At 37.6% G+C, this 22683-nt stretch overlaps 1 protein-coding gene across 7 annotated transcripts in view; it reads left to right on the forward strand.

The window, feature by feature from the left end:
- BLNK (B-cell linker) overlaps nucleotides 1-22683 on the forward strand; it is a 100938-nt gene that overhangs the window by 54532 nt on the left and 23723 nt on the right. For 3 of the 7 annotated variants that reach the window (XM_017803957.1, XM_017803955.1, XM_017803961.1), the window contains 2 exons: nucleotides 16129-16194; nucleotides 21130-21186. In XM_017803957.1, the coding sequence (XP_017659446.1) occupies nucleotides 16129-16194; nucleotides 21130-21186 (123 nt within the window). Of the gene's footprint in view, nucleotides 1-3989; nucleotides 4495-16128; nucleotides 16195-21129; nucleotides 21187-22683 lie in introns of those variants that run through there. The other 4 variants (XM_017803958.1, XM_017803962.1, XM_017803956.1 and 1 more) reach the window with 3 other exon arrangements.

The following is a 22683-nucleotide window of genomic DNA, read 5'->3' on the forward strand; positions in this document are numbered from 1 at the left end:
CAAAGTGTCTGTTTTCAGAGTTGTAAGAAAATAGTCTGTGACTCACTAAGATGAGCCTTATGCAAATTAGAAAAACTTAATTAATTGCTTAATGCTTTAATGCCCTATGAAGATGGCGTTTGCAGTTAAGTTCTGTAATGTTTCCTAATCTTCGAAAGAACTGGTGGAATAGGGGGAACTGGAAAACGGGAAATGTTCCTAAGTGAAGAACAAAGTTAAATACAGGGTTTGAGAGGAAAAAAAGCAGAAGCTGGCCATTACTGAAGTATTTTTAGTGTGACTCGATTGATGTGCTGGTACAGTTGGCACCTCAAGGCTCTTTCATTGTGACTGGTGGGTTTTTTTCTGAATAGCTAAAAGAAGCTCTGTTTCAGATTAAAGTAGCATAGAAACTTTTTCTTCCCCTAAAAAAAAATAAAATAGTGAAAAATATTTTTTCCTAAAGTAACTCATACTTAAGCACTCAATACTAATTTATAAAACTTTCTCAAGTCTCTCTCCCTCTCCCCAAAAGCCTTCACGCAAATCGGAATAATCCCTTGTAAAGCTAATTTTGATGCAATGCCATTTCTTGATATCTACTCTGTCCATACTATTGGCGGGGAATGGGAGAGGTGGATGTACTTGCAGAGCTGCAGTGAAACTTAGGTTCCTCAGTCAGGCACACCTAATAAAACCCTAGCAGACTGCATCCTGCAGCCCAGTCCAGGCAAGAACTCTGCGTAAGAGGACAGGGGAAGCAGATGGTGAATTTTCTCATTGTCTGCAATTTATCACCTTAAGTAGTCTAAACTGATCTAAATGGTGTCAGAGCTCAGTGTTGGTCTAAACCAGCTATATTAAGGTAATAAGCTGAGGAACAAGATGGAAAGCTTGGTTCTATCAAGACAGTTACTGGTACATAAAGAAATAAAGCACACTCTCTCTGCTATCATAAAATTGTAGCTGGGATGAATCTTCTGCACTTTTGCAAACCATTAAAGCAGGATTACTTTCAAGCACCCAGAGATGGTCTGTCTATATATGAGGTTTATAATGGTCCACAACTTGTTGATGAACTGATGCATCACACCTCTGCTGCATCTTCAGTAGCTGACACTTCACGTACCTGATGCCCTTCATCTTGTCTGAGGTTTTAATATTGTTGTAAAAGAAGGAAGAGGAGGAAGTAGCTCTGTTTTCCTGTATTAACTTGAAGTATTAGAAGCTATTTTTTCTCTCCTCCTCATGGCCAATTCACCCTACTTGTGTAAGGAATGTTTCTCAAATGTGAGTGCTTCTCAGCACGTGCTATGGAAGTGCATGCATGCTTTGATTTGAGCATGTTGAAATACATCCTTAAACAGAAACCTGGATATTTGGCTACATGATCTTATTGTGGCATCAGCATTTTAAAACCTTAAGGCAGGACTTTCCATGAGTAGATATTCATAAATTTAGAGATGTGCAAATATAGGAAGAGATCAGCGCAACATGGCGGCAGCCTTTTCCTCCTCCTTTGAAACAGCTGAATACCCCCTTGTGCTGTGTGACTTGTTAACAGCGTAGTTGACTTCCTAATATAGCTCTGTCAGTATTGAAGACACATAGGTGGTTCAGAGTGTGTACTGAACGTTACATGAACTAAACAGTGACGTTAAAAACATACCTTTCTCCATATGCTAAGATGCAATGCCAAGAAGTATCCTTGCTGAACATAGTTTCAACTGTAGTAATTACAGTTCACATTTTTTTAAAGACAGCTTTCTTAAAATTTCTGCTCTGTAGCAGCAAAAATTAAAGAAGCACTGTCGTTGAGTCAGTGTCTGAGAGTAGATATTTTGATTTATTTTTTTAAGTGTAGACCTGAAAAACTAGATATTATGTGGCTTTGCTAAGCTCAGCTATTCTCCATGGGTATATTTGAGCCTACCAGAGCTAGCTTTTTGTTGTGTCAGCAAATTTTATGTCACATCTGAATTCTCAACATATTCCATTTGTTAAGTTTATTGCAACAATAAGAAACATAAGTGTTCTTACATGCCTCTCATCTAACATGTTGTGGTATGTAAATTGTTTGCAGTTAAGTCACTCAATTAACTTCAATATCAGTCAGATAGGAATGCTGGAACTCCATGGAATTCTGGTATTAATTTTTCTGTAGTGTTTCTTATAAGGCATGCACAGTATTATACAAATATTCCCTCAGAGTTCATTATGTGTTCTAACTGCTTCCATATAGTCAGAAAAAATTAATTCTGAGGCTTGGTTATTTATTGTGAGTGGTGCATACAAATAATTTGGTACTTTGAATTGTTTTGTAAAGCGTGAAGTGAATACATGAGCAATAGCCATGCTGCCATGGCAGGCTCTAGTGTGATTTCAGCCTAAACTTCAGGGAAAAAAATTATGCTGTAAATATATACAGAAATAGATTCACTCATGATCGGGGAGAGTAGGCAACAGGAAGTTAGCAACTCAAAAGATACAGCTCTAAACTTGCAGGCTCTTTTGTGGTTCAGCTTCCTTAGACTATTAGCCTATGATTCCTGGTATTAGAATAATTTCTAGCTACTGTATATGACTGTGTCATAGCATCTTTTCAGACTGGCTGCATTTTTTTTATTATGACCACAAACCTTAATAATGACGCTCTGCTCATAGCTGCCTTCAGCTGTGTATCACAAAATCCTTTTCAAAGACATCATTTCCATCACCATTGCAGCCATGGGCAAACCAGGGCATGAACCAGAAGTGTGCCACATGCTTTCACTTTCCTAAGGTCATGCAGTTAGCAACTTCCAGATTGCAAACAGACTTTTGCAAAAGCAGAGTTTTGTGTTCGTTAATTTGCAGCGGTTCTTCCCCCACACTCCCTAAAAGAAAAAAGTCTTAAAATCACTATCTCCAACCATAACTCCCAATTAAAAGCAAGTGGAAAAAAAACAGCAATTGACTTTTTTTCTGAGATTGAACAAGTGCGTCCAGTTATTTGCAGTATTTTGTATTCAAATCCCTTGCTAAACAGGAGGTTTTAAGCCCTAATTCTATGAAAATCAAGAGGAGTTTCCTTAAGGCCTGAATGTCTGTTAATTGTCTATCAAATATGGAGCTGTTTATGATCTTCACTAATTTTCTATTGATAGAGACAGCTTGGCTGTAATTGCTAGGTCTTTTCTTTACCACAGGATTTTCTGGCACTGTTTCTTCTTTGAAGTAGACAGTAGAAAATTAATTCCTTTGGGAGAGGAATGATATTTAGCTGTAAACTGATACCTTCTATGCATAGGATGCTTTATCATAGTTAGCATTTGCTTTTGGAGAAAAATGGGGAATATCTGAACAATAGTTCCTTTTAGTTCCTTTTAGTTGTAGCAAACAGAAACTTAATCTGTTTTTTCAGGTTAAAATTTAACATAGTTTATTGCATCGATGGACTTGAACAGGACAAAAGAACAAACATAAACTCAAGCAGGAAAGAAACAGGAGTTTCAAAGTAAGCTAAAGACTGCTCCCTGTGACAGAACTGGGCATCAAACCCACATCCACCTTCAACATCTCGTCCTCTTATTAGTTATATAGACTCCAGAAGAAAGACTATGTAAATGATAGAATGATAGAAACATCTAATGGTTTGGGTTGGAAGGGACCATCTAGTTCCCATCCCTCTGCCATGGACAGGGACATCTTCCACTAGTCAACCTGCCCTGGAACACTTCCAGGGACGGGGCATCCACAAGTTCTCTGGCCAACCTGTCCAGTGCCTCACCACCCTCACAGTAAAGAATATCTTCCTAATATCCAAGCTAAACCTACTCTTTTTCACTTTGAACCCGTTCCCCCTTGTCCTATCACTACATGCCCTCATAAACACTTCCTCTCCAGCTTTCTTGTAGGCACCGTTCAGGTACGGAAAAGCTGCAATAGGGTCACCCTTGCATATCTGAAATTAGGTCAGCCTTCTCCAGGCTGACCAATCCCAATGCTCTCAGCCTTTACTCAAAGGAAAGGTGTTCCAGCCCTCCGATCATTTTCAATGATTCAAATGTGAAGTTACTTGGACACTGTTCAGTGGTCTAAAAGCCCAAATAGAAACTGTTCCACATATGAGATTTTTCCAGACCAACCTCTTCTAATTGCTCACCACTGTCCCCTCTTCACAAGTCATGGCCACCTCGCTTATGCTCTTCTACCTGATCTGGTGTTCTCCTCTTTCTAGCAAAAGTCTAATCTGCCTCCAGCCTCAGGCCCTGAGGACATAACAGCTGTGAAGGTCTTCTAGGATACCACCCATTGCCACCTCCAGCAGTCTCCTGTCTTCTCCTCACAACTTTCCACTGCACAGTAACATTCTGTGATGACAGCAGCTTTTGTGGCATTCCCATGTTTAAGCCCACCAAAATGTAATCTGAATGCAAGGTCACATGAAATCACAGTCCAATGGTATGCAATCTTCAAAGTTGGATTTCACAGGCACAGGGGAAAAGGAGGTCACCAGCTATGTTTGCTGTGCTGGTGAGTACAAACAAAAGTTTTCTGTAGGATTGCTAGGTTTAGCTTGCCATACAAAGCACAGGATTGTGATTAAAAGATACAGCTGTATATTCTCTATTTCTTCTAATTTTCTGTCAGCTTAAAGAGTTCTGAATCTCTCTCATCTCTGGAATTTGGAATGGAATGAGATAGGAAATGCAAACTTCCCCAGATACCGCTGCAAAAATCCATTCTTTCAGTCCCAGTGTGACTTCTCCAGTCAAATCCTCTTGCTTCTCCTTTTGACCTTGCTTCAGTGTAGCACAGCCTCCATCCCATCTATATTTGTTCTCCTTTATTCCTTTCTCTCTGCACTATTTCATTATTCCAATCCCTTTAAAGCTTCTTTTCTTCTTTTCAGCTACGTCATTCTGCCTGGACCAATCTCCAAGCTAAAAAAAACAAACCAACAAACAAAAACCTCAAACCTGAAACACGCTACTTTTTACAAGAAAAACCAAAACAAAAAAACCATCCACAAACAAACAAACAATAATCAAAAAACAATTAAATAACCACACAGTATTTATTCTCACACAGAACTTCCTGCCTATAATACTGTTTATAGAAAAGTATGTTTGACTGTGATCTACGTGTATGTTAAACAAAAATATGGCAACGTGGACAAAATGGGAAATCTCTGTATGTAGACAGTAGTGTAAGAATGTAGCCTCTTCACAAGATGAGCTATACTTATACAGTACCTACAGTTTCATTCTGCTTGTGCTGGCAAAATTGTGCAGTCGTTGGCATAGCTTGTTCCACCACTGCTTCATATGCACACTCTTCCCAATCAAATTAAGTCCTGTAGTGACAGTGTAGTTCTGCCAAAATAACTGTCCACAGCAGGAGCATTTGTCCACTACAGCAATCACAAAGGACACCATCTTAGGCCTGCAACTGTGAGTTATTCAGCAAAAGTAATTTAGATTCGATCTAATGACTTGCCTTTTTTTTTAGTCAAACAATAAATGATCAATAGCTAAGCAAATAACCCAATGAATTAATTTTCTTGGCCGTGGAAAAAAAACCAACCCACATTTCAACAAACTTGGCATAACCATCTTTTACTGTTAGTTTATAACTATACCCCGTGCAGCTGGGCAGACTGCTAGATATTAGATCATAACATGATATTGCAGGTACCCAGTGGTATGTTGATCCCAGAACAAACCTGTCTTGTGTTTTACAGAACATTCAAAACCTATATACTGCACAATACATTACAATGTGATAGATGCTTTTCTTTTGGAAGGCAAATATGACAATCATAAAATGTTGCAAAAAAAGCCCTGCTGGAAAACCATATTTGTTTATCACGATGAGGAAAAAGAGTTCTCACAATAGCAGAAATTCCTGTAAATACCTCTTTATTTGAAAATAAGTACTGTTTTTAATGGCTTCCTTTCTCACCTTGGAGAATGCCTCTGCTATTTGATTGCCTCTCTGAGAGCTGACTGATAGTGCTTGGAACCAAAGCTCTTGTAAATCAACAGTGAAATAGTTAATTAAGAGTAAGAGAATCAAGTTCTGCTTTTGGTGAATTTAGTGTTGGAAAACCATTTAACTTGGTCAAAAGTCCTGACTGCCAGTTGTAACAGGCCAGATATGATGTAACTGGAACATTTTTAAATATCCTAAGCATTGTTTTGTTTTGTTTTGTTTTTAACAATGAGTGAAATCTGGAGTTTCAGCATGCCATTCCAGCATTGTGACCAAACATAGAGGAAAAAATAAGATTTCGATTATTTGCCAAAAAGAAACCAAAAAAAATTATAACTTGTAGTGGTCAGATCACTTTATTTCATGTTCACAATGCTATGTTAACTGAAATTTTTGACAGTTAAAAAATTTGAATGTTTCCTTTTAATTTGTTGGACTGGTACAGCTCAGGATTAAAATGCGCTTCTCCTTTGTGTTACATTATTTTATGCACACTGCAGTGAGGAACATTTGTGATTTGCTCTATTTGATGTATTTAATGGAAATACCTCAACATTTGAAATTTGAATTCAGGAATTGCTTAAGAGTAACTTGTAGCCATCTTCAGATGTGTAAATCATATTTTTAGATGATTTAGAAGTTGCTAATCATTAGAAAAGAAATAACATTTTTGCTCACTATGTAGTTTTTTCCTTATGTTTTTGTGGAGGTTTTAAAATGATTGCTGCATTAGAAGACTAATTTTAGTTTTGGATAACATCTTTTATAGTGTAAGTACCCTAAAGCATGTTACAATATGACAGATAAACAATTATGGTTTTTAGAAAGCAAATATCACTGGTTTTATGTGCTCAGCAGCCAAGAGAATTGGAAAACTGATGGAAAACAGTGGCTGAAAGTGACAGTATTTTCCTATTTGGCTGCAGGGAATCATCTTAGATCTTTGGTAAGCTGTAAAAGTACTTTAAATACTCTGTAAATAAGTTTGTTTTGTAGCAGTCATAATAAATGACTGAGGGGTAAAAGACACTTGAAAATTCTGTTAGCATCTTTATCCTAATCTGTTAGTATATACATTTTGGACAGGCTCATTTTCCAGGTGTAAGCAAACCCAGATGTGCAATGCTACAGGTTTATGGCATCAACATAAATTAGTACACAGTAAATACTTTAGAAAGAATTAAAATAATGCATCCCAAGGCAATAATGTGAAAACATGAGTATATATTTTTCAAGCTTAATGCAAGGGCAACTGGGTGAGGTAGGCTATGAATGCAAGTGGCTATACCAAATGGCTAAATGTTTCCTTCATTCCTCTGTCTTAAAACAGAGAAGCTACAGGCATCTCTGCAAGAAGCACAGAGGCAACGAAGCACTACTGGAGCTGTAGTTACATGGCCAATTTAACTTAGCATAAGTCTGAGCTGCTGTCAAAAGAGTAGGTCCCTTTCTTGCACCCTCCCAACATCCCTGCTTGCCATGCCCTCATCTCCACCCTCACACTGGCACTAGAGTTCCAGTGACCATGTGATGAAGCTGGATCTGATCCTGCTGATATATAAATTGGCAAAAGAAAAAAGAAATTAGTTTCCCAGCTGGAAGTTCTATGATTCATCATAGCTGGGTAAGCACCGAGGGCATTAAAGAGTGGAATTTCCTCTTTCAATGGCAGCCAGTGTGGGCTCTGTTAAAGTGACTTAGAGACCAAAGTACTTCTCCAAAGTTTTAACAACATTTGATAGGCTTCAGAACAAAACAGATCCATGAGTAGCCTCTATTAGATCCCTGTCAGTGCCACCCCACACCCATGGTGGATATAATGCTTCTGTCGCTTGAGCAAAAACACTTTCAGCCCAAGTACAGCAGTGTTTGTTAGTGGTAATTTTCTGGGTCCCTACCAAATCCTGTCTTTATTCACTTCCCTGCAATGACTTTGCGCTTCCTCTTTTTGGTGAAATATAAAAACCCACTTAACTCTTTTGAATTTCTGCCCTTGCTCTCCTTCACCGACCAGGCTGTAGGGTACTAGTCCTTCAGGGAGGTACAACACTCAGTTAATTTTAACTGGAACTGTATTTCAAAGTAACATCCTGCTGCTGGGAAACCTTTCAGAAAAAATGGAGTAAGCCTTTTGAATGTGGCTTGTGTGTGGCTACTTTTTGTTTGTTTTATAATGCATTAACTTATATCCAGAAAGCTGCTGCAAAAAGAAGATTAGTTAACTAAAAAAAAGATTCAAAACAGAGCAGGTCAGTTACAGAACAGAAAATATACTTTTTATGTCAAAAAGTGACATGTAATATTCATATTACATATTATAATAGGTAATTGTTTTCTGTACTCTCTACAGTATCACTAATATCCAGTTGGGATAAAGGGGGATCTGGATAAGGGCAAAGAGGTGCTCAAACCTCAAGTGCTTAAAGTTGTTGTTAAATATCTATATTTTTTAAAAGTTGTACTAAAAAGTGCTTGTCCATCACTGCTTTCTGATATTCAAAATTGGCTGTCAAGTCAAAAAATCAAGTCAACTTTTCTCTGCTAAATAAAAGAAAAAGGTCATTGCAAAAAATACTGTACAACTTAAACACATGAAACCTTTGTTGTTAATATACAGTCCATACATACTCAGAACAAGCCTCAGCCTTGATCTAAAATGAGGAAGCAGTTGCACCACTCAGTTGGTGACATTGATAAGGCTTTAGTTTTCTTTGTCCCACTGAGAAATCTTCATGGGTTCTTTCAATATGCAGAATTCCCAGTCACCTCAAAGTACTTACACTTTCATGTTGGGATTGATTTGTGTCAAGGACACAAATTATGTAGTTGTATTATGCCTTTACATGCTACGTAATTTTATGTTAGTACTTAGTAGTACAAGAGGGACTGACAGCTTCTTTGTGAAGATTATGTAGAAGGCATATGAAGATGAAAAGTATAATCAATATTTAGCCTTTCTGTGCTTCTGTGTGTACAATGTAAACACACACCTGCTCTAATTATGGGGTTTGCCTTTAGGCAAAACAGTGCATGATTTAGAAGTGAGCAGAATAGGATGTTATTGAGACTTCTTAAGAAATCAACACTCTTGGCAAAATGACTATAAATTATTTATAGTCATTTCCCCGTGTGCATCTCATGAACACAGCAGAAGACAATTCCTTGTTCCCTCTTCCTCAGAGAGGTAGCTGTAATTGACTTCTCCCCACCGAGCAAACTTCTTTGAACTTTTCTTCACAGCTTTGAGATAGCTTTACAGATAAAGATCAAAGGCTTGGTGCCTTGAATGGATGGTTTGGTGTCACAGGTTACCACCTGCAGCTCCAAACTTCCTTCTATCCCATCATGAAGGCCATTGCAGGGAATGGGTTACGATAAGCACCCAGAGTGGATGAGGAGCTGTAGCCCCCTATCTTGGACCAGCAGCAACTAAAGTCATTTATCTGACTGCACCTCAAGAATTCATCTCTGTCTTTATGCATGTAACAGCCATTGAAAACACCAGCCCCAACCCAGCCTGTATTTTGTTGCAAAGGACTTCACTCTCGCTGTTCCAGGTAGCATCTGATATAGGGGTGTGCTCACATGGAAATCTGAAGCATCTGAAGGAGGTCCAACAAGAGGAATTAGATGCTTTCTGTATTTGGGCATTTCCTTTTGCTTTCTACTGAGGAACTGGAAGGGAGGTGAAAGGGGGTACAGTTTGTTTATATCATTTAATTGGGTTTGTCTTAGATGCACAAAACTGGCAGAAATATGAAAATACATCTTATGAAGACACCCAGTCCACCAAGATTCACATTGTTCCACAGAGATCACATCAGGAGCACTGTATTCATAAAAGCCCTTCAAGGGAAAGGGGGTCCTTTTCTTGTTTGTTAAATTAGTTTGAGAAGATAGTTCAAGATAAAAGCTTCAAGCTTTTCAAAATCTCAAGTGGTACTTTAACAAATCCCCTTCTAGGTAAACAGGTTCTTCCTACAAAAGCAAGCATGAGTCTTCCCCTTTGTCCAGAAACAATAGCTTTCTTTCTTATTTTGGTCACCTGCATAGCCGTTTAGAAGGCTAACAGAAACACAAAACAAAGACCAGCTGGGGTGTGGTGGAATAATTGTGCTGTGAGAAGCCATAAAGGAGGGGTCTTTGGATGCTGTTCCTTCTTTAGTTTCATATTTTAATGTGTTTTTTTAAAATTAACAGAGGTAACTGTATTTTTAATTTTCTGTTCTTTGAGTTGTGGGGTTTATCTTCTAATAACTTAGCTTTTGTTCTGCAAATTCCAGTATACTTTTCCTCATTTTCTGTTTTGTGGTTCTTTTCTATAAAACTATAGCTGAGGCAGGTGGGTATTTTTGGGGATGTTCTTGTTTTAAGTTTAAATTTGTACTTACTGAATTGTATTCTAGGTTTCCAATGCTAAGTGTTTGAATTTGCTTGGGAAAAACAAAGACAAAACCAAAAAAAAACCCCACAAACAAACAAAAACCTCCAAGAAACAACTACTTTTTGTTTTAATGTGATCTGTTATGCTGCCTTTCTTAAGATAAAAATGAGTGCTACACCTACCTACAGTCTTACTTTAAGTGAATGGACATAGTAATGATCTTCAGAAAATGTGGCTTTCTAGGCACACAACTACAGTTTGTCCTGTCAGTGAGAAAGAGATGTACCCAAAAAGGTATAAGAACTGCAAGTGGAGTGCAAACTGTCTGATTCACGGTGGGATTAATTTTTTAAATTTTTATTACTATTTTAAAACCAATTAAACGTCATCAGTTAACGACTGAACTGATGTTAGGAGGAGAAGGAATATACGGGTCCCTTAGTGCTGAATATGTCAATATTGCTTGCAAAGCTTCCCTTGCAGACTTGTTTGAATGTATCATGTTCAAAATTCTGCCCTTCTTTAACTAAAGAAACTGGTTTGTGAGTACAGATGGGGATTTTTCAAGAGGCAAAACAGATAATTCAGACAGTCCTGTAAACACTAGAAGTGTAAGGAGGTATAATTCTAATCCTTCACATAAGCAGAAATAAGTATGCTTGAAATATAGAAAATTTCCTGTGAATCCTTTAAAACTGGTTTTTGTTTTGTCAGCTCTCCCTACCATTGCTGAAGTCAGCCCTGTGTCCAAAAACATTATCAGGACCCATCCCAGCTGCGAGTGCTCAAAGCCAGACACCCTGAAGCAGTTGTGTCCCATCTGCCCACTCCAGAGACTCTAAGATACTATTAGAGCAGAGGAGTGTCACTTGCTGTGGGCTGTCACTTGTCATGTGACACAGGCAGCTGTACAGCTAAAATACAACCAGTGTGCACACTGAAGGTGCAAAGTACTGGATTCCCTGTGTGCAAGGAGGTGAACCGTGCTGTTCATGCACACAGCAGATCCCTCCCTGTTTCGAGGAGCAGGAAAAGGTCATGACAACTAAGGAACCATTCACGATGACTGGTCTGAGCCATAATACACTGATCTATGTAATAGATATTTGTAAATGTCTTCACAGATTTATAATACTGATAAATAACGTTTCTCAAAAATTAGTCTAAATGGTCCACATTATACAGATCTGTCTGAAATTAAGAGAGATCCCTCTTTTTCAAATCTGGGGACTCTCTACCTTATCTCATGTCTGAGTTGAGAGCTTGTTGCACACTTTATTCTTCTTTATATTACTTATATTTTTCTCCTCTAAAAATTATTTTAACTTTAGAAAGCTTTTGTAGCATAGTGTATATGCAAAAGAGCCAAAAGCTTCCAGCTGATGTTTGAAGGTGGGAATGTGTCACAGGCCAGGTCCATCCAGCTTCCTTCTTTCACTCATCATGCATTCCTCATATGCTGAGCTGTGACCAGATCAAAGAGAGGGCAGTTCTGTTTCATTTTATTTCACCTCAAGGCAGCTCTGCCAGTCCTTGAGTGCAGCTAGGTATTTTGTGACACAGCAAATCCTTCTTTCAGAATATGTGGTATTTGCAGTGGTAAAATTTTCCACCTTCCTTTACACAGGTAGTCACCCCTTCGTCAATAGATTTCATAATCCTAAATTACTGGAGGTTCAAATTGGTAAGATAGGAAAAATAGCAACACAGGGCTAAAAAGTGTTTCATTTTAAGATTCTTTTTTTTTTTGTTATTACCTCCAACATGTAGGATTTCTAATGTATTTTAAGAAACCTAAAAATTTTTGGAAGCACCCAGAGCCAAAACTTCCAAACTTCTCATCTGCAGAACTTTGAAAATCTATTGTCTTCAGTGAGTTCCTGATCAAAAGGGTCCCATCCAGTCTATACCTGTCACAATTAAGCTGGATCTCAAAATATCTATCTATTGCTGAAACATGTTTCAAAGATTAGCAGTGACACAGACTGCACCTTTGTCTGCAAGCCTGATTTTACATAAAAAGCTCTCAACCAGATTGAATGAAGAGTTGGTGCTTGTAGTTAAGAAGCAACTCTTAAGTTTGACCTCTTGATTATCTTTAATTACCTGCAATGCAAGGTAAAACTGGCATTACTTATTATTTTCTTTTACAGTACTTGCTGATTGAGGTCCTTAAATGTTTCTCTCATCTGCTCATCCCAAGAGAACACTAGAGGATAAACATTAGTTGGTAACGAGGTCCTGACTCAGATGTTGTGAAGAAAGAGGGTTGTAGTTATGTATCTGAAGCAAGAGCTGTCTACATTGGGCCATGGTAGCCTCCATTTCCTAGATACTCTCAGGGCTGCTGCTGTGATAAATCCCTCCCACAATGAACCTCTTTACTTGGAGTATAATCTTAAGTATCTGAGAGCCATACAAGACTATTTTAGTGCTGGTCAGATATGTAGATCCAGGCAAAACGTTAAGTGTAGAAATGCCCTTCTGTGCTTCCCTTTCCTCATCGCTCTGGAGCAGCCTTCAGGCTTGGAATCAAGACCCTTAAGATTTGGAGAATCCTCTTGCCATACACTTTCCTGCCTGCCTGTCATCATTTCCACTGTCTCCTTAAGATCTCAAGTCAGACAGACAGCTCTTTGTAAAACTTTTCAGTTGTTGCCTATTATGTCACCTGGCACCTCGAGAAATCTCAGCCTCTAGCTAACTGGATAGACTGGTTTGTGCAGTTTGTTCAACTTTATGGGTCAAAGGGGATTCCACTTGAACTGGAGATCAGCCATGGTTGATGACTTCCTACACTTACCACTACACAGTGCACTGGTTATCTGCTTACTCACAGAGGCTTGATACAAGTTAAATTGTGTGGAGGCAACAAACAAGTTTTCTAACAACTCCTGTAAGAGCTATGTCATTTTAAAGATTGAGAAAAATCGCACAAACACGTATTAGGTACTCTCTAATTTAACAAAGTTGTAATTAGAAAATGAAATGCCTCCATAAAAAAAATAAGAAATAAGAGTCACAGATTTTTAGGAAATTCAATTACGCAAAAATGGGAGTGCTTTGATTTCAGTCCATCTACATGGAAAAAATACCATACCAGCAGCAGCGCGTGTGATTATCTCTAAATGCACTTTTTTTAATAAAAATATGTATTAAAATGATCTTTTAAGCTGTAGTCTTATTCAAAACTCATGGAACACCCATGATACTCTAATCAATTCACCTGAATATGATAAAATGAAAAGCAAACTGTTCTGGTTGCTTATAGGTATCAGGTTTGGGGTGGGTTTTATTTGTGTATGTGTGTGTGTTGGAGGTTTTTTTTAGCGACCCAATGACAATATAGAATACAACCAGTCAGGTGAAAAAAAAGCCCAATTTTTCAAAATAAAGCCATATTTCAGCTAATGTTCATGTCAGCACTGAGTAATAAGCAATATTCAGCTATAATTCTACAATTAGATTTTGTTGTTGTTGATGTTTCAGTCCTATCTCTAACAAAGAACAAACACAGGAGGAAATTTAACTGATGCTTACATGTATGCCTAATTGAAGTCTGGCAAGCCTTTCTGAAAGAAACACAAACACTTGAAGACAATCATTCTCCCCAAACTAGAACTCAACCATTTAAATCTCCTCTCAGTCTTTTCATTCCTCATTACTTTTAATTTATAGACACTGCCAGGTGCCAGCTGGGGCACAATACAGAAACAGTAAACTGCAGAAAATGGCTGTGTGTGATGTTTCAAGTATAACCAGCAGCTGAATCTGTTAGGAAAAAACCCAACAACAAATACCACAGAAAAGCAGAAGTTCATCTGAGCTTTTCACCCCAGATTTAATGTATCTGGTTAGTTCAGATAATAATCCAAGATAGTCTTGTAGGTGTAGTGCATTCTTGATGGAAGTCTTGGAACATTTTGCTGTGCACCTGTTTTTCACCCTATAAGTAATTTATTGCTTTATGTCAGCAGGTAACACTGTGTCATTTTGCTGTAAATTAATGGTTCGAGTTTTCAGCAAAAGTTAAAGATAGACTTGTGAATTATTTGTCCATTATTCTCTTTTTTTTTTTTTCTGAATTGAGGATCTAGAAAGAATAGGTTGAATTGCTTTTTAAGTGAATTTGGGCAAAGATTTAGGCTCTAAGAATGCCCTTTAAGTATCAGACCCATGTTTTAGCTTGTCAGAGCATTATATACCATGTTATGGTATTACAGGGGTTATCCTTCAAATTCGGCTAATATAGTGAAAAGATCCGTTGTTTCTGTTCTGGTGATAAACATTATTGAGAATAAAATCAAGCTTTGTTATTTAGTCTTCTAAAAACTTAGAAATACTCAGTTATTTAACTGTTCTTTTTAAGCAAGTCTCATAAAATGTGACTAATTATCACTACCTAACACAATTGCTCTAAAATCAGGAGCAGAGGTAGGAAGGTCCTTTCTGGCAGAAGTCTAATATTCAACTGCTACCTGATGCCTTGAGTGCTACATGTCTGCTCAGCCCAAACCAAGGACTGCAGACAAATAATCACATTAGTGCAGTTACCCCCAGATTTTGATTAGCTAGTTCTCATCTAATTCCAATTTCCTTTGAAAAAACTATTTTAATTTTTAAGAGAAAGTTTTTTTAATTACTAGTGATGAAGCTGGAAGATGCCTTTTTTTAGTGAAACTCTGTGTTACTCAACCTTCTGAATAATAAGGTTTCAAGTTTAAAGAAAGCTTTAAAAAGAAGAAAGAGTACTTTGATGCTTGTACTTCTTTTTGTAAGCAAAGCGTCCAAGAGTCTGTTGGTAGCCTGACTGTGCATCAGAGAGGAAGTAGGGAAGACTAAAACGTGGAATGACATGGACAACGTGTAATGAAGAATGGAAGGCCAATTTTTTAAGTGCTTTTTGGAAAAAAAAATCAATACATTATTGGTTGCTAAAATCTTCAGCTCAGGTCTAATAAAAAATGCTAAGTTTAGGGGAACAGGAAGAACACACACTGTGAGAAGAAACTCAAAATATATGTGCATTCTATAGAAGTTTCTGGTATCTGCAGACTTTGAACAGGTTTCACTATTAAGTCAGTCTTTTGCTAAAAATTCTATCTGTATTCTTGACACTGACTTGATTTTAGTGGTGTGGATTTTTTAAATGGGAAGGGAGGTGGGATTCTAAATGATACTTGACAAGTGAAAAATATTCAACTTAAATTGCCTTGATTACAAGTAAAATTTTAATTATGTCAATGCAGGTGATTAATGAAACAATCTACAATTCTAGATATTAGTCCATGTAACTGGAGTCCTAAGATCATGAGTTTTTACAGCTCAGAGTCATCAATACTCTAATAGTTTCTCAAATGGCCTGGGCCCAGGAATGTATTGTCTTTCCCCTGCTATTGTAACTGCAAACACTGTGGGCATGAGATAGAGTGTCCCATGTAGGGTCAGAAATCAGAGGGCATTCCCACTATAGCTATGCAGTGTTGTGAAGTCAGATCTGGACAAAATGTTAACATTGAAATGTTCTAAACTATTAATTTAGGCAATGATGTTTCTTCCTGATGGCACTCACTCAAATTGATTGTTTAGACTGCATGTAATTGTATTAAGAAGGATAACACAAACAATGCTAAAGGGCTCTGTTAAAAAGGGAGGAAAAATTTATGCACAAATGATTTAGCAACTAAACTACTTATTGAAGACATATTAAGCATATTTTTCTTAATTTATATAAATGGATTTTCAATCATTTGGTAATTTTAATGCTGGCTTTGTTTAATATTTTACAGGAAGCTTCAAAAGATGGTGCATGACATCAAGAAAAATGAAAGTGGGATAATAAACAAGTTCAAAAAGTAAGTTTGAAATGTCAATCCCTCATTTTATAAATTTGGGGAAGTTCATGTTGTAACATAGTCTATAGTACTTTAGTGTTGGGACCATGTTATTCTAGAGGGATGTACTCCAGTGTATGTGAAAAGCTTCAGTTCAGACATGCAGAATTGTCATAAGTTGAAGAACTGGACTCCAATGGCAGGTTTTGTTTGTAGCCCTGAAAAAAAATATTTGCGTGAAATGGACTTTCCTTGAGTGTTCCTTGGGAGTGGTCATCGCTTGTTTGGATGTGTGCCTTTCTCCTTAGGCAACTGTTTAGGCTACCTGCTGCAATTAAGTTTAATTTGAGCTCTACCTTGAACCAACTGGTCAGATATCATAGTTAAAATTCCCATAAAAATGTTAAATCCTCCTGTGTTTCATCCCCATAAAACAAAATCCAGCATTACCTAACATCCTTATTCCAACAAGAAGTGCTGTACAGCATGCGTATCGATGTTAACATGCATGAGAGTATCATAAAATATTCATGTGTATTTATACATCAAAAGAGATTCCAGTAATTCTGCATCCTTGTCAAATGAATACACTATTCACTGTTTCCAGTCAAACATCTATTTAAACCAATTCGCTATTTAGCACACTTTTTCCTAATGCAATAGCTCATTTGCATAGGACTGCCATTTGGATGTGATTTTCTCATTCAGATGGGTCATTGGCAACAAAAGTACAAAGTACTTTTAAAAGTTAATTAGTACACAGTACTTGAAGTGTTTCCAGGATGACCATATTAAATTCTAGAAATATAGCTCTTGTACATAAGAGGCACATAGAAACATTGTTTAAAATTGTTCTTAAAATTGTTCTTAAAAGAGTGACCACAGTGGCTCAGTTAAAGAAAGACTTCTTGTATATAAAGCAGTCAGTCGGCAGTTGAGAGAAGCAATAGGGTTCTGCCTGGTTTGGCTGTGCAAGAGCTCTGGAAAGCCAGGCTGGCTGAGCTATTGCCCCTGCTGCCAGCCCAGGCAGGGCTGATGTTTGTGGGGCAGCTGCTGTCCCTGGCAGAGGAGTGGGATGCACTTCTAGAAGTAGCAGTGATCTTCTGGCTCTCCCGTTCCCCAGGCAGAAGGAGTAACCTTAGGCTGCAAGCCCTGCTTTGTGGTCTCATTTTCACAGCTGTGTTTCTGTCCACAGACCTTAAGCAGGCTCTGATGGTAAAACACCTGACAGATTCTTGAGATAATTTTTTCCTTTACTCATCCTTCTTCGCTCTAACACTGCTGCAATTCGCAGTAAATCACAGTCACTTGGTGTAAGCACTTGTTATTTCCACACCAAGTGCAAAAGGAGAGTTTCCATTAAAATGACGCTATTTCAGCTACTTGGGTCTTTATTTTAATTTGGGTGGTTTTGTTCTTAGCACAGTGTGTACATAAATAGACCACTGTGTTCAGAGACCCATCTGCAAAAAAACTCATAGTTTCATCTAGGACCTGATCACAGGGAAGAGCTGGTAGGTGTCAAAAGGATTTTGGTGGGTTTTTGAAGGAGATGAGGGTTTGTTGCTGTAGTTGCTGCCTTTTAATAAAGGGTGGCTTCCTACTTCACAGTAGTAGTTTAAGTGTAATTAATAATGTTGCAGTGGGTCCAGTTCAAAAGCTTCAGGGAGGAAAGCAGATGGCAGAAACAATAGAAGTATCTCAAGTTTATAATCTGAGGCTGCAAATTGTCTCCCATAGTTGCCTGAATGTGAATTTTGCTTTTAATCAGTATTGCTCTGACTGTGTGTCCTTCCTAGAGAGTAAGAGGGGAAGGAAAGACAAGGGAGAAGTAACAAGAATCAAATGTAGTGGAAGCTGGGAAGGTTAGAGGTATCATCATTAAATGTCAGATACAAGATTGCTGATATAACACTGCAATTCTTTGATTCACTCAAGATGTAAAAAAACCCTATAAAAAAGTGCAGGCTTATAAAAACTCTTTTAATATATGACTGCAGCACAAAGCTCACATCTCAACTCTTCCAGCTATAAGAATACAAATTGAGATATAAAAAGCATATAATAATCTTTCTGATGATACTGTGCTTCATCTGAGTCATATTAATCTTTTCTGCAGTTATGATCAGAAATTTAGTTTCTAAAAAATTGAAGAATTTCTTACATTTGCATATGACTTCAGAACTCAAGTCTTGAACCCAGCACATAACAAGTTGCAATAAAAGCATGAGTTGACAATGCTGATAAGGATATGTACAAGAGATGCCAAGCCTTACAGAATTAGAACTGGCTGTATTGCTTTCAATGTGCCCTTTGGGGACTTTATGTTGAATTTTTTTTAAGACTTTTTCTAATAAACGTGGTTGTCCAGTTGACCATTACTCCATTTCAGTTACAGAATTATTTTATTAAGTGTTAGGGATCTAAACACAACTGAAGCCAGAATTTTTTTTTTAATTGGCTTTATGTAGCACAGATTTAGAATTTGTCTATATGCTGGAATAAAACCCATCAAATTCAAGCCTATTATAAGTAGAAATAATTTTAGGGAATTCAAATAGCATACTTGCTTATCTGAAGCCTAAAGTTGTCACGCTGATGTATACTGTAAGCCTCTGCTACTCAAATTGAAAGAGCAATCAGAGATTCATGAAATACATTTGACTTATTACCAGTATTTGTTAAAACACTTATAAAATCTGGATTGGCTTTTGATTATCCATGTGTTCTTCAAGGTGTGTGGAAAGCAGCCTGAGCAGTGGTGGAAATAGGAAAGAAACTGGCAGGTTGTTTCTTCATTACTTAAAAGTTCCTGTGTGTTCCCCATCCTGTCTCAGAATTTTCTGGCAGTAAAAATATTGGCCCCTGCAGGATAGCAGTCACCTGCTTGCCCTTAATCACTTGCAAAACTGTTTACAGTACTGGAGCCCCAGCTGCTGTGCAGATCATGCTGTCAAAGAGGATTATGTACCCAGGTGTAGAAGCAATGGGTGTAGCCAACACCAACACTGTATAAACAATGAGAGCTGGGGGCTCTCATTTTGGTAGGTGCTGATCTACTGGAAGGTCAGTTTACTCACCTTGTAGCAGTATCACATCCTATCAAAACTTCCTTCGCAATGCCATCAGAAATCATGCACTTGTAGTTGTGTGTCTGACTGCACACAATCCAAATATGTTCGTTTCTTGAAATCACATTTGCTGTGTGACCTAAAAAAAAAAAAAAAAGTAGATGCTTTACTCAGTTATTTAGTTGGGTAAGTCTTTACTTCAGATTTGTCTGGTCCGTTTTTCTATACAATTTATAACTCAGGCAGTAACTTCAGGCAGAAAAACAGTCATTGTGTTACTAAATGTTTCTTAAACATAGTTGCTTGCATAGCTGCAACTAGAAAACATCTGTGATCCAACTCTTGGCAGAGCGAAAAGTGGTGTTTTATGAACGAAACAATGAGAGAAATGTACTAAAATCAAGCTGTACCACACTTAGAAAACAGCAAAAAATATCATACATAATTTTAACTGTTATTCTGAAGAAACATGAAAGTCACTGTGTAGCTGGATAGAATGTTTTGAGTGCTGGGATTTTATTAATGTAATAAAATTTCATCAAAGTGAAGATGAATAAATCACAGCTAGATGCCATTTCACTGTCATAGCACATTGTAAAGAAAATATGTGAAAGAGTAGTAATAAGACTTTCCAAAAAAGCTTTCAGATTAATTTTATCTTATACAGTTGCCACATACTTCCAAATCTACAACAAACTATTCCACTAGGTCATGAGAACACAGTTCAGGAAAAGTTTATCTGTCAGCTAGATCACACCTTTTGGAACTCTGAAAATGTTTTTGGCAAAGTTTGATTAATCACAAGTGTGATGATCTAGTGCACTTAAAACTAATATGTACTATAAATATTCAACTCAGTAAAGATTATCAGTATAATTTTTGTAAAAACTATTAAGTTTAAATGGTCTCTAAGAAGGGAGTGGACTTAGTACAGATTTAACAATAGAAAAAGTGAAGGACTTTTGAAAACATAGAGTTTTCAGGCGCATCTTAAATGCTGGGGGTGTGAGCAGAAACAGTGGGGAAATGCACCTGTGGGAGAATTAAGTTCAACGCAGAAAGGACTACTACTACCTATGTTTGGTTACTTTTCTGGGTGTAGCCTGTATAAATAAGTGTTGCTAGAGCAAAACACCCAGACCTGTCCTGCAGTTTATTTAAAAATCCTCCATTTAGTATAGGAAACCAAAAACATGCTATGAATTCAAAGTATGTAATTAATATTTGCAGTATCCACATGTGAGAAAAGTTAAGCACATGCCTTAATGTTTTAGTGTGCTATGGGGGGCAATCTTGGAATACATTGTTTTAAGATGGAATAGCTTGTTCTCTTTCAGGTTGTTATGAACTTCTGTACCATGCATTTTGTTCATGTGTGAGAGGCATTTATACCCCATTGTATGAAATGTCTCAAATGCTACTTGGTTATTTGTAGAAGCTAAAATGTATATACTAGGATTAAATACACTTAAATGTGTATGCTAAATTATATAGCATTTGGTTCTTTCAGTGCTTCCTCATTTACTTCAGGGACACAGGACAAAGTCAATTGCCATTTTGCGAGCATTTGTGTGGATAATGATGTCAGAATCTGAAATAGCTACGTAACCACGCCTTGGCATAGCGTTATGTCTTTTGAGCTTGTGTTGTGGTTTGCACATTTGGTAAAGTTCTGGCTCCCGTACAGTGAAGCTCCAGCTGACTTCAAAAGAGCCTGGATTACAGATCTGACATTCAATAAATACAGGGAGAATTACTTTTTAAGTGGATTTGAATTTTAGAATAAATAACATATTTGAAGAGATTCTAGCAAATGTAGATCTGGCCATGAACTGTTTCAGCTCTGTGAAAGAAACATAATTTCTTTTCTTCTATTGATATTCAGGTTCCAAAATGAACAAGTGGCCTTAATTTGCAAAACTGGGAAAGATACTTGGGATCGGTATGCCATTTCATAGCTGCACAATAGCACGATAGGCTGCTTAGACACAGACTTCTGTTCTGTACTTCATACGCTTTCGTTATAACGTATTGACATTTTCTCTCAGGGCCACTGCCAGGATTTACAGGGCCTGGGACAAAGTATGGAAGCCTTCTGCTTAGCAGCTTACAAATGTGTAATGTTGCTTAAGCCACATACTTTACACCATGACCCAGACAGCCTCTTACTGTTGCCTCAGTTCCAGTATTTTCAAGTCTCACCATTTCTGAACAACTCATGATAGACATGTTGCAAAGTACATCAATAGATCTTGGTCTACCCTCCCTAAGACCTGAGATGTGCCCTGGCAGTGGCCCTGGGTTTTTCTTTCTAACATGGCTGTGCTAACCTGGAGGAAGACAAGAGCAGGGCTGTTGAGAATGCTTTTTCATTTGCTGTTTGTACACTGTTATATTATACTGAAGGAAGTTAAAATCTTGGAGGAGGCAACTATCCATCATTAGTGTTGTTAGTAACGAACAAAGCAGGTTAATATTGCAAAAATAATCTCCCTGGATTGGTTTTTATTTTTTGGGGTAGGGGGCGGTTGGGCTTTTTTGAGCTTTAGCAATGCCTGCACCATTTATTCATTGATTCATGCATGTGCATGGGGTGATTTTGGTGACTATCTGAACAACAGAATTCCATGAATTCAACTCAGAAGTAGCCAAAGCCTTTCTTAAAACAGATAGAAAAAGTTTTTCAGTTGATGTGTTAGTGCCTCCACCCAGTTACAGTGGTATCTGAACAATGACACCTGAGCAGCGTGCTCAGGACTTACATATTGAGTGACAAATTCTTGCGGTAAAGCAAAATTCGTAGACATCACTATTGCTCAGAGATCACAAGAAAGCATTTTAAATTCTTCGTAGACTTTTTTTTTTTTAATGACTTGCTCATTTTTGCAAATGAATTTGTTAGGACCTGACTGAAGAATGAGTGAAGCCATCAATTCAGTGGACAAAGCTTCAGGTCCATGGTGGGGTCTCATCAGTGCTATAGGGGAGCTGTCAGACAATGCTCAAAAGTCACTTTGAAGAGTCATTTTTAAAGCCATTAACTGTGTTAATGTTTTATCTGGCTACAAAAAGCAAAGGCTTGGGTTTTTTCCTCTTCAGAGGCATCAGTCTGGCCTCTGGTGTCACCCAGGCACCGTTCCATCTTGACCTTAAGCCCAAATTCTTCTCTTTTGTTGCAGAGAGAATAAAATAATTCAACTGACTGTAATTCAGTGTCTTTGGACAGCTGCAAGTTAGCAAGGAGGGGTATATATGAATACCCACGTATATACATGTATACATATATATTACATATATGTGTACTTCTGCTTGCTAAATATATCTACATGCACATGCATATACATATGAATATGTATAGCCATAAATATCCTTTCAGTCTTTCTACGAATTTTTTTTTTATTCACTTGGTATTACAAATGCCATTATAACAGTTTTTACC

The sequence above is a fragment of the Lepidothrix coronata genome, unplaced genomic scaffold (assembly GCF_001604755.1).
Source record: "Lepidothrix coronata isolate B3197 unplaced genomic scaffold, Lepidothrix_coronata-1.0 Scaffold8, whole genome shotgun sequence".
Classification (NCBI taxonomy): domain Eukaryota; kingdom Metazoa; phylum Chordata; class Aves; order Passeriformes; family Pipridae; genus Lepidothrix; species Lepidothrix coronata.